A 12,078-nucleotide genomic window follows, 5' to 3' on the forward strand; every position below is an offset into this window, starting at 1 on the left:
GCTAAAAAAGGGTCAACCTTGCTTTTCTAGATTAAGTTGTAAGGCAGAGCAGAATCTAAAAGCTATTGGTGAATTAAATGAAATACTGCAACTGTCTCTTTTTAGGTATTTTCACAGCAACGTTAAAAACTATGCTAAATATAGATTTAGGAGAGACAGCATAAAACCTGGCACAAATTCCTTGCTTTTTCTAATTCAATTTAATTTTTCTTGTAACAAGTTTTCTAGAAATATTCTTCTGAGTTGGAAGGCCTGGTAGCAGTACCATTATTTTTGATCGGGTCTGTCTAGAAAGGAATGAGTTGTGTTCTGAATCGACACATGCACATGGCCACTTGCCATTTGACAATGTATTTTCTAGTAAACCTAGTATAGGGTATCAAAAAGATCACTCTGAAGGTTCGATTCTCCATAAACGGGAAATGCCTTACTTACACAGTGACAGTTTTACATCTCGTTTGTCATTGGAGACCCGGTAAGCTCCATAGCCAGCCAAAAATCCAACAAAAAGACCAGCAATCAAAGATAGCACACCACCTGAGGGGGAAAAAAGCATGAGCTCACAAAGAGCATCCCAAGATGAAAGTAATTCATTCCAAAACGAAGTAATTCGTTACTTCATGTATGATACATGCACCTTCAGACGTATTCCTACTAGGCCACTGCAACTGGACAAAGCCAAACTAAGTATAGGCCTCTTCATGGATCATTTCTAAGAAGGACTGTTTCATGCTGAACCCTAAATGCAACACAGAGGAACCCTGAATGCACAGCAATGCAGGGGTTAGTTATCGCTTAAGGAATAAGAAAACCTGTTTTGTAGTAGTGGTTTTGACACTGATTACATGATCTTGGGTAATTAGTTGATTTCTTTATGCCCCCCCCCCTTTCTAATTCTTATTCTCTTTGTCTCCATGTTTCTACTGTGAGGTTGTGATGATGGAAAATAAGAAAAAAGGTATTTTTATCTAACAAAGGTAAAGAGAAGTGCTGTGCAAACCAAGCAATGGTTCTGTCCTGAATAATTAACAAAACTTCAAACTTTAAGATGTCAGGACTCAAGGACTAATGGACACCATACTGAGAAAGGGCAAGAATCAGGGCACAGCCCCATCCCATCCACCCACCCACCCACCAGTGCACTTCCAGCCCCATCCCATCCACCCACCCACCCACCAGTGCACTTCCAGCCCCATCCCATCCACCCACCCACCCACCAGTGCACTTCCAGCCCCATCCCATCCACCCACCCACCCACCAGTGCACTTCCAGCCCCATCCCATCCACCCACCCACCCACCAGTGCACTTCCAGCCCCATCCCATCCACCCACCCACCCACCAGTGCACTTCCAGCCCCATCCCATCCACCCACCCACCCACCAGTGCACTTCCAGCCCCATCCCATCCACCCACCCACCCACCAGTGCACTTCCAGCCCCATCCCATCCACCCACCCACCCACCAGTGCACTTCCAGCCCCATCCCATCCACCCACCCACCCACCAGTGCACTTCCAGCCCCATCCCATCCACCCACCCACCCACCAGTGCACTTCCAGCCCCATCCCATCCACCCACCCACCCACCAGTGCACTTCCAGCCCCATCCCATCCACCCACCCACCCACCAGTGCACTTCCAGCCCCATCCCATCCACCCACCCACCCACCAGTGCACTTCCAGCCCCATCCCATCCACCCACCCACCCACCAGTGCACTTCCAGCCCCATCCCTTCTACCCACATTACCAGTGAACTCGCAGCTCCCATCCCACCCATTTACCTACTCACCAGTTCACTCCCACCCTCCAACCCACCCACCCCACCAGGGCACTGTGACAAACATCAAGCACTTCCTGTGCACTGGACAGCTGGTTACATGCTGGTGACACAGTGAATAAGACATAAAATCTTTGCTTCATGGAACTCACCTTGTTTAGAATCTATTGCCTTAGAATCCCTGGAGTAAGGTCACAGTGTTTCCATTTTTAAAATATCCATAGAAAATTTAGATGTGCAGCCACAGTTAAGACCCATTGCAGCAACACATGCATGCATGTGCACACAAATGCACACACAGACACACACAACATCTTGCATGAGAAGCCAAATACGCTAAGTTCTAGTCCCAATTATTTTATTTGCTAACTGAAGGACTTTAGCTAAGTCACTTAGCCTCTCTGAGTTTTATCAGCTGCAAAACAGAGTTAATAATATCATTCATGTCAAATATATAAAAGCTTAGAATGTTACAGTTGGAGATAATATTAAATTTCTCATTGCTTCCTCCAAAATCTATTCTTCAAACCAGCAAGATGATCTTTTAAAAACATACATCTGAACAGGTCACTCCCCTAACTAAAAGCCTTCAGTGCTTCCCACTGCATATAGGGGGAAAAAAAAGTTCATTATACTGTGGGAGCCCTGGTATTCTTTCAGTTCCCTAAATATGCCAAACTATTCTTCATGGCTTTCAGACATGCTGTTCCTTGCATAGACTGTTCTTCCCTGTGGACTGTTCACTTGGCCACTTTCCGATGTCTGCTTAAGGGTTAGTTCCTCAGAGATGCCTTCTCTGATCCACTATTCTGAAGGAGGGCCTGCCATCACAGTCTCCTATTATTCATAACCAGGTATTTATATGCCTGCTCATGTATTTAATGTCAGTCTCTCCCACCTGCTTGTGAGCTCCACATCTTTTTGCTCATTGCTGTTTTCCCAGGGCACGACACAGGGCTCAGTACACAGCAAGAAGCTGATCAATGCATGCCTGGGTGCTCCCTGTTACAGGTCATGTTCAAGCAGAAGACATCAGACAAGGATATAATTAAGGAGATTCAGCATTTTCTGAAATGCGTGACTAGGTCACCTTTAAGGTGTCCTCTTACATATACAATCTTATAGATTCTATGATCCTCTTTTCTGTAAACCCTGAAGATTTTTGTACTGCTAAGATCCCCCTGCCTCCTGCCCCATGCACACACTTAAGTATGTGCAGGGAGTGGCAGTGTTTGCACTTGAGTCTTGATGACATCAGACAGCAGGGTCACCCGCAGCCCATGTTCATGAGAACTGGAAAGGTCCTTGGGAGAATCCATCCTGCATGAGGAAGGAGGCAGGACTGTGGGCTCTACCTCACATTAAAGCCACAGCTGGTGGCAGGGAACAAAGATCCTGAGAAAAAGATTGGTGCCCATAGTGGGGGCTACAAAATAAGAAGCTCCAAGCTCTCCCCTGCCCCCTTCCCGGGACTGCTGATCTAGGCAGGGCACAGTCTTGGGAGGGGAGTTTTCAAAGGAGCTGAAAGGTACACGTAGAAGGCCCCCTGCAGGTGCTCTCATGCTTGTGCTCCTCTCTAGAGTGGCGGCCTGCCTTTCCCTTCAACTGCAGTAGGAAAGCATGAGGTCAGGTGCAGCCCTGGTGTAGGAGAAGGCAGCACAGGCCTTTTGGCCATCTTTGGCTGTAGGCACTCGGTGCTTCCTGATCTAGGAAGAGCCTCCAAATCTCAGTGTCTTCCTCGTTCTCCACTTCTCTGGAGACCTCTCTGGGAGGGGGGTGAACCCAAGTGGGCTCAGGACTCAGCACCCTGCATCCTGCCTCTGTGCCACCTCTTTCCCCATCAAGGAAAAAAACCTGTCAGCACCTCACTTTGACCCAACTTATATCTGGCAGCTGGTCTAGCCTAGAATTTGGATATATCTGTGTCCTCTCACCAAACATTATTTTGAAATGACATCTTTCACCTATCTAACATTATTTGCAATAACTGTCCCTCGGAAGGGTCTCCTGGCCTAGTGGCACAGGACTCATGCCTCGGGAAGCTCTAAGTGAAAAGAGAAAGAGTTGACTCACTTCACACAAATGTTCTAAGACATTTGAGCCACCAGCAGCTTAGAATATTATACAGAGTACAAAATCAGCAAAAAGTATTTCGTCCCATGGCCCGCAGACCTTCCCATTGGCAGGGCAGTAGGGGTAGAAACAACAAGAATATTAAACCTGTACTCTGTGCCAGGCACTATGTGAAATGTGTTATGTGCATTATCTTATTTAGTCCTAACAGATTAATTTACAGATGAGGAATTGAGACCCAGAAGTTAAAAATGACTTACCAGAGAATCAGAGCTAGTAAGTGGTAATGTCAAGGTTAGAATTTAGGAATGCTTGATTCTATGGCTTATGCTAATAACACAATTATACTACAAGTGTGGGTTTCCTTGTGAACACACAAAACCCCCAGAGGCTTCCAGGATCATTTAATGGGGAACTCTTGCAGGAGGCCAAGGAACCATACCATGGAGCTGGGCAACAAGCCCCAGAAATTAGAGATCTTACAGCTAATGTGATTTCACTTATTCCCACCAGCTGGTAAAACCTAAAGAGGGGTTAGAACAGTAACGTAATCACACACACAAATGCTCTAGATTAGTCACTCGAGTCTTCTGGATTCCTGCCATGCAGACATTGACATTTTTATTGACTTCTTAACCCAAGTGTGGCTTTTAATAAAAATAAAAAATGAAGCTTACCATGGGCATGACATGAAGCAAGTGTATATTGTCACTATAAGCCAAATAGACACAAAGACTGTGAAGGCATGTCTGTGCCATTTCAGCAGATATGTGTGTTAGGAAATCTTTTATTTGCATATAACTTCTCTAAGTAGAAAAGCAGTGGGTTTGGAATTTACTGTAATTTTTAAATTTTTCAATACTTAAAAAAAATTACAACAACGTGTGTTAGAACATTTTGAGATAATTGTTACTACTTAAAAACTGTTTTCTGTGTGTACAGATTTCTATCTGGTGTTTGACATGGTGATCTTCAAGTGGTAATCTTTGAGTTCATTTATTCATTCATTCATTCATTCAGGGGGGTCAACAAATTATAACATTTAAACATCATATATCCTTTAGATCAGTTTTTTTTTGACTCTTAAGACAGAAACAAAATAAATACCTAGAGTAATGGGCCAGTGATTCTTAAAGTTGTAAAACAAATGAGGCTTTTCCCATTTGTTGACCTTTTACAACAGGTGACAAGTTGTATTTGCACACATAGGATAAATGCATGTCATTATCAGTTTTGTACATATTTGCATTTGTTTTGTCTGTGGTGCAGGAACACGTACTCCCAGGCTGCAGAGGCCTCCTCCAAGGAGGCACTGACACCTCTCCCAGAGAGGCTGGCTGGCCTCCCTCTGCATCATGGCCCCCAGAGCTCACACCCAGCCTTCTCTTATCCTGATCGGGCCCCATGAACTTCTTGAAACAAGAAGTCTCTTTCCTACCTTGTATCTTTGTATTTGCTGTTCCTGATTGGCCTTCTCTTTCTTTTCATTTTCTAACAGGATTCAGGTCAAAAGACACCCTTTGGGGAAAGCTAACAGTGATTCCATCCCTGTTGCTTTCCCAAGGACTTTGTTCCTTTGCAGAGTGTTCCCTTTCTCCTGCATCATTAATTTTTCCTTCTTTACTGGATGAATCCCTTTAGCATAAAAATCTGCACTAATATCACCAATCTGAACAAAGAAACACTCTCTCTCTCTAACTACCAATTCATCTCCCTGGTTCCTTCTTCATGGAGCTCTCCACACTTCTGTCTCCATTCCTCACTTCTCTTTCAGTCTCCAGCTAATTTCAGGCTTTCTGACCTCTCTGTCACCCTGAATCTGCCCTTTCGACCATCACCAAATAACTCCATGCTGCCAAATCTCAAATTTACCTGATTAACTTAATGTAAAAGAAAGCATGAAAGGCCAGCCCGGTGGCGCACTGGATAGTGCGCCGCTTGGGAAGCGCGGCGGCGCTCCCGTCCGAGGGTTCGGATCCCACGTGTAGACCGGTTCCCGCTCACTGGCTGAGCGAGGCGCGGGAGCAACACCGAGGCTTGCGATCCCGTTGCCGGTCCCCGGTCCGGTACGGGGGCAACACTGAGGGTTGCGATCCGTTGCCGGACATGGAAAAAAGACAAAAGACAAAAAAAAAAGAACAGTAACGTAATCACACACACACACTCTCTCTCTCTTTCTCTCAACGTAATCGCAAACACACACACACACTCTCTCTCTCTCTTTTTCCCACCCCTCAAAAATGCCCAGACATTCTTTTCTGATTGATATTAAAAGTTATTTACACACTGTCTTTGACAATGGAAAAATTTTTTTTCTAACCTGCTGGCCTTTGCCTTCTCAGCGTTTCTAAAGAAGGAAGTGAACTGGTAACTGTGTAGACCTAGCCTTTTCACTCAAATTCAAGTCCACCAGTGTCACAAATAAAACATCCTTTGAAATACAACTTCGTTTGAAATTTTTCATTAAAATGTAAGAAACAGAAATATAAGATGTCATGACTATAAAGGGTTTTACCTTAAAATAAAGTAAAATATAAAATCTTGACCTTTCATTTTTCTCCATGGAAACTCTTTAATTGATCAATGTGTTTTTTTCCCCCTCTTTTGGACAGAGATGAAGAGACAATTTTGGATATGATATATAAGTAACAAATTTTCTTCCGCAATACACAATATCAGTATAACTCAGTTTTCTGACACCATAATTAGATAAACAAAAAAAAATCCTTATTTAATAATAAGCGAGTGGCCCTATGGGGGGTTAAATCAATTAATTATGCAACTGATAATGACAGGTAAAATGAGTTGTTTTGTGGTGGAAAGAGGCCCAGAATCCCCAGGTCAGAATGCTCTGTCATGCCCAGCCCTATGTAACTGCCTTCCAGGACATTCTGGTCTTCAACCACCTCTAAGACATGTTTAGCTTCTTGTCCTATTTACAGACCCTCAGATAATCTTAGCACAATCACCAACCTCCCACCAACTCCCTTTGATGAAATCTGGTTTAGGCTTACCTCTCCGCTTATATCCCAAAATGCTTCCAAATGTCACGAGGGCTGCGTAACCAAAACCAACCAGGTCCATTGGTGAGGTTGCAATTCTGAAGAAAAGGGGAAGGGACAAATTATTCAAAATAAGAAGAGTTTGGGGGAACAAATGTATATAAAAATGATATACATCTCACAGCATTATAAAAATTAATTTCTCTAGTCTACAAAAAAGAGAGAGAGGTTCAATCTTCACCTCTCCCAACACTCAACCACTGTCCCTCCAACCTCATCACTCTCAAGCACACTTGGGGACACTTCAGGTTGATTCTCCTTTGCCTGTCCTCAAAATCTGTCATACCCTCGGCTGTTTAATTCTATTTCCCCAAATAAGGTTTCTGCTCTTGTCAGCCAGGTACCCTCACTAGACTGCAACACTACAATCTTCACTTTTCACTTCTATGCCTAGAATGTTCTCCCTCTCCTACACCTACCAAACCCCAATCACCCTCTATACACCACCTCTCTCTGAACCCCTTATTATCTGCCTCCCAACCTCCTTTACCACTCTAGCCTGCACCACCAAACTGGTCTGCAGCAAATGGCTTCTTCCTCCTCTAAATTCCTTGACTTCCCCAGCTCCATCTTATAAATCTTTCATGTTTGTACAGATGTTTGTCTTCCCGTCCTCCCCACACCAAAGAGCAGAAAAGGGGTAATATGGATGTTTGTTTGGAGATTGAACCAAAGATTCACTTTAAGCATTTGCTTTGTCATTAGCTTCGTTATGAGTTAGCTATTCTATGGTAGCGGAGACATCCACACCTAATCAATGGCAAATCACTAAAGAATATAACGAACCTTGGCACAAAGTTATTTGAATGACAATGACATCCTACTGTGCATCACAGCAGCAGCTGAAACATATATTCAGTGTGGAGAACTTCCATTGAATTTCTGCCCATGATCCTCTAGATTAGTAGCAAGTGTGCTGGCTACAGGCTGGGGACATGGGTACTGGCACTTAACGGGCTGTTGGTTCTTAGACTATGCCCCTCACTCCCCCCAAAGTGAGGGAAATAGATGAGAGAAGGTCTAAAGTTCCTTGCAGTCTTTTAAATTCTAATATTCCTGGTGGTGCTTTTATATCCTAACTCTCTTACATCTGTACTTCCTCCATGGGGAAAACAATTATTTTTGTAAATATGAGAAATGGTATATGAGATTTCTTGTGTATTTTTACAATTATTACAATTTTATTTCTCACTGTTCCTCATTTAGGTTAACTGGCCTTTTATTCCCTGTAGCAGCTGGTAACAAATTACTCAGAAGAACAGAAAAGGGGTTTTGAGCTTATCTCAGACAGTTAATTAGAACTTACTGGGAGGAAGGGTCTGGGTGGAGGGAATCTGAGGCACAGGAGGAGATGATTGCCCTGAAAAGGAGGCAACACTGAAAAATCCTCCACATCTACAGCAAGAAGAATTAAAACAGGAGAGCTCATCTGTGCCCATGAAGTGGTATTGTGGGATGTTAACATGTAGGAAAGATCTGAATTCAAAAACCACTTGTGGACTGAATGATGGATAAACAAATAGTCATAATAACAAGGATGATAATGTTTTTGAGCAATTACCACGTGCTAGGCAACATTCTAAGTCCTTACAAGTATCAACTCATTTAATCATTACCATAGCGCTATAAGGTAAGTACTATCATGATTACCCCATTTTCCAGATGAGAAAACTGAAGCACAGAGAAGGCAAGCAATACCCTAAAGTCACACGGCAGAACCAAAATTTCAGACTCAGAGAAGTCTCACTCCTAACCACTATGGAATAGCGACAAGTAAGTAAGCTGGCTGAAAAAGGTGATTTTGCAAATGGAACTGATGTTCTGCAGGGTTTTCAGTTCTAGATTAATCACCTGCTTGGTCTCAGAGCTTACAGTCGTAACCACAGCGCACTGTCTTCAGCCCTATGAGCATCTCATGTGCAGGCCTACATACTTCCCCAAGGAGCTAACCATATTCCACAGTGTACAGTTGGCTTCAGACCTGACAGCATGACTTACTAGCGTGTAGAATAGGCACAACTCTTAACCTCTCTGTAACTCAGTTTCTCCTTCTTTAGAATAGGGATAATAAAAATTCTCACAGAATTGCTTTGAGAATTAAATGAGTTAATACCATAAAGCACTTAAAACTGTGCCTGGCACATATTAAGCACTCTACAGAAGTTAGTTGCTCTAATAAAGATTATTTTTCTCTTTCACCCTGACACCTATTTTTAAGCTTGACATGTGTAAAGCATTACCATTTCAGGACACTGAGAAAACAACTGAGGTAGCATGAATTTATGATTCAGGCATTCAACTAATCAAACCACGGTATTACAACTTATATTTATACTCAATTCCATTAAGTTACTACTTATTGAGCATCTTCTTTGTGCAAGGCAGTAGGAGGTAATGAAAAGCCCTCAGACATGGTCTTATAGTACAGGACTTACAGTATAGCACAGCAGGGGAAGCAAATGTGTGAATGAGCCCCAGAGGAGTGGCACAGGCACCCCACCAAGGAGTGGCACCTAACAAGTCTTGGGAGGCTAAGGAAGAATTCCCAGAAGAAGCAGGGTCCCAGCTCGGACCTTGGGGAGAGCAGGAGTAAGCCAAGTGAAGAGGGTAGCAAGGAAGGGTGTTCCAGGCAAAAGGGAGAACATGGGGAAAGGCTTAGTAGCATGAGAAAGCACAGCATGTTCTCAAAATGGAGAAGAGAGGGGATTGTGAAAAGGGGAGGTGGGGAGCAGTGAGAAAGACAGGGCCCTACATCCATGTAAGCCCTGTAAAGGGAGTCTGACCTCTGTCCTGAAGGCAGTGAGGAATCAATGAAGTGAGCCTCACAATCACATGTAAATGCCAGCAAATACTTTTTGGCTGTAGTAGTGGGAGAAGGGTTAAAGTGAGGCAGGGAGAGAAACTGGGAGGCTGTTGCAGTAAACTAAGCAATAGGTTAGATGGTCTTCTTTTAAAAGTGAGGCAGGGAGAGAAACTGGGAGGCTGTTGCAGTAAACTAAGCAATAGGTTAGATGGTTTTCTTCTTTTAATTTTTTTTTTTTTTGTGGTGGCAGCTAGTACAGGTATCCAACCCTGGACCTTATCAGCACCATGTTCTAACCAACTGAGCAACTGGCCAGCCGAGAACTTAGTTGGTGATGGCAGCCTGGCCTAGAGGAATGGCAATGAGGGGGAAGTGAGGTAGACAGATGTGAGAGAGATTCAGGAGCTAGAATCAGCAGGCCTGGATGTGAGGAGGGAGGGACAGGGATGAGTCAGAAATGACCCACCCCTAGGTCTCTGGCTTCAGCCATTAGGAGAGAAGGGGGCAAGGGAGCCTTGATGCTATTCCCTGAGACAGCAGCAGGTGTGTGGTGGGGGAGGGAGGGAAGTGGCTAGGAATCAGGGGACCTGTTTGGAACATATTCAGTCTGAAACGTCCCACACACAGGAAAACACCCTTAATGCAAATCTGAAGATCGTGAGACAGATCATTCATCATAAGGTAGTAATCTGGAGAATTAATTTTCTCCTAAAGCCAAGCAGCTGGTGTGAAAGATTGATTTCCCCTCCATTCTCTGAAACCCCAGTTCTTCCTGTGACCCTCTCGTGGGGACTCATCCCCTTTTAACTGTATAACGTTATTTGTGTTGGGATTCTCTGTCCTCTCAGCCAGTCAAGCTCCTTGCAGGCAAACCCAGGTTCAATTTATCTTTGTCCTCCTCAAGCACCACACACCCTGCCCTGCTCAAGGTAGGTGCTTAATAAATATTTGAATGAATGAATGAGTGAACCAAAGGGACAGCTTCTGCCTGAAGACATTCTGTAACTGATCTACCCTGGTATAGCTCTATTGTCAGGAAACAGCTCTTAATCTCCTTGGTGAACGAGTGTTGTCCAAAAGAGGCAAGATAAATCTCTTCCTGATCCTTGCAAGAAGTATCTACTCTTGCAGAGGGCATCCAGGCAAAAAGCAGTCACCCCTCTTGCTCCTTCTCCATGGCTGGGACTTTCAGCCAGGCCAGAAGCACACTTTAAATCTAGAGGCTGAGTTAACCTGAAAGGGATTGGGGAGGGGATGGCAGCACATCACATGCTCCCAACGCAAAAGCGATGCTCAAGACTTGTAAAGGCCAGGAAGCATCCTCAGTGCAATGCAGAAAGATGATTTACTGCACTGCGTACAAAACCAGGGGACAAGGTCCTGCCTTGCCCCAGCCCCAAATCTTCCAAAATTTGGAGAACTCATGAAGAGATTTTCTGTAAACTATTACATAAAAAGCAATTTCACATGCTAAATACTTACCTACCCTTGAGCTCCTTGGGGCATGAAAGATATTTTCGAGTGAAATCTGGGTGGCGCTGGGAAGGTTAAAACTCTACCAAGCATTTTTGCAACGGTCCACGAGCCTACCCTACCACTCCTCACCACCACTCCAGCTCCAGGAAGGTAGAAGGCAAGAAAGGTGGGAATTTTCGGGCCGTGAGAAGGCAGAAATTCGGGAAATTCCCAGGAAGAACAGATAAACGATCCCTGGAGAGCAGAGCTCATCTCCTACAAAATCCCCCCAAGGTCCTCTGCATCGTTGTTTGACATAGAGATTTCGGGAGGAGGGTGGGGGGAGGGAAAAGCCCACTCAGCAAAGGCCTTTTTATTTCTTCGCTTTCGCAATTAAATTCAGAACCGGAAGGTCTCGACTGCGGGATGCACAGCTCACCTGCGGCCCCGAGCCCTCCACGAGGCCGAAAAGAGAGAAGTCGGGGGCCAGCTGCCGGAACCGGAGACACCTGGAGCGCGGAAGTGCTCTCGGTCTCCGCGTCCTGCTTTCGCGCTCGCTGAGCAGGGACCGCTCCTCCCCGGCGCCGCCTTCCCTGCTGCGCGCATGCGCCACGCCCTCCCTCGACTCCGCCCGGTCTGGTTCCACCCGGTCCGCCGGCGGCTCGGAGCGCTGGTGCAACGCCAGCGCAGGCGGCAGCCCGACCCTGTCACTAGCTCCCTCTACTCCGCCTTCGGCCCGGGCCCGGAGCCCGATGCTGGGGTCGGCTGCCTCCTGCCGGACCGAGCGGGACTGACAAGTACTCGCAGGAAGGGTGTCTGGGTGTAGCAAGGGATCCCAGGAGGCGAAACCTCTATGGCAACTCAAGCATTTTTACATACTGTAACAGGTTGTCCCCGTTTTCAGTGGA

The 12,078-nt window shown here is 45.1% G+C and overlaps 1 protein-coding gene across 1 annotated transcript; it reads right to left on the reverse strand.

Moving 5' to 3' along the window:
• Positions 1-427: 427 nt before the first annotated feature.
• Positions 428-11,731, reverse strand: TMEM14A (transmembrane protein 14A). The gene is made up of 3 exons (XM_008594681.1): positions 11,610-11,731; positions 6,865-6,950; positions 428-537 (listed from the first exon to the last, which is right to left on the reverse strand). The coding sequence occupies exons 2-3, from the start codon at positions 6,932-6,934 to the stop codon at positions 428-430; spliced, it is 180 nt and encodes a 59-aa protein (XP_008592903.1). The 5' UTR covers positions 6,935-6,950; positions 11,610-11,731.
• Between the last annotated feature and the right edge of the window lie 347 nt (positions 11,732-12,078).

The sequence above is a fragment of the Galeopterus variegatus genome, unplaced genomic scaffold (genome assembly GCF_000696425.1).
Source record: "Galeopterus variegatus unplaced genomic scaffold, G_variegatus-3.0.2 Scaffold13, whole genome shotgun sequence".
Lineage (NCBI taxonomy): Eukaryota > Metazoa > Chordata > Mammalia > Dermoptera > Cynocephalidae > Galeopterus > Galeopterus variegatus.

Coding starts and splice junctions, on each gene's coding strand:
- TMEM14A (XM_008594681.1), bottom strand. CDS start 6,934: ATGGACCTGGTTGGTTTTGGTTACGCAGCCCTCGTGACATTTGGAAGC. Junction 538..6,864: donor TTTGGGATATAAGCGGAGAG/GTAAGCCTAAAC, acceptor TTTCCCCCTCAG/GTGGTGTGCTATCTTTGATT.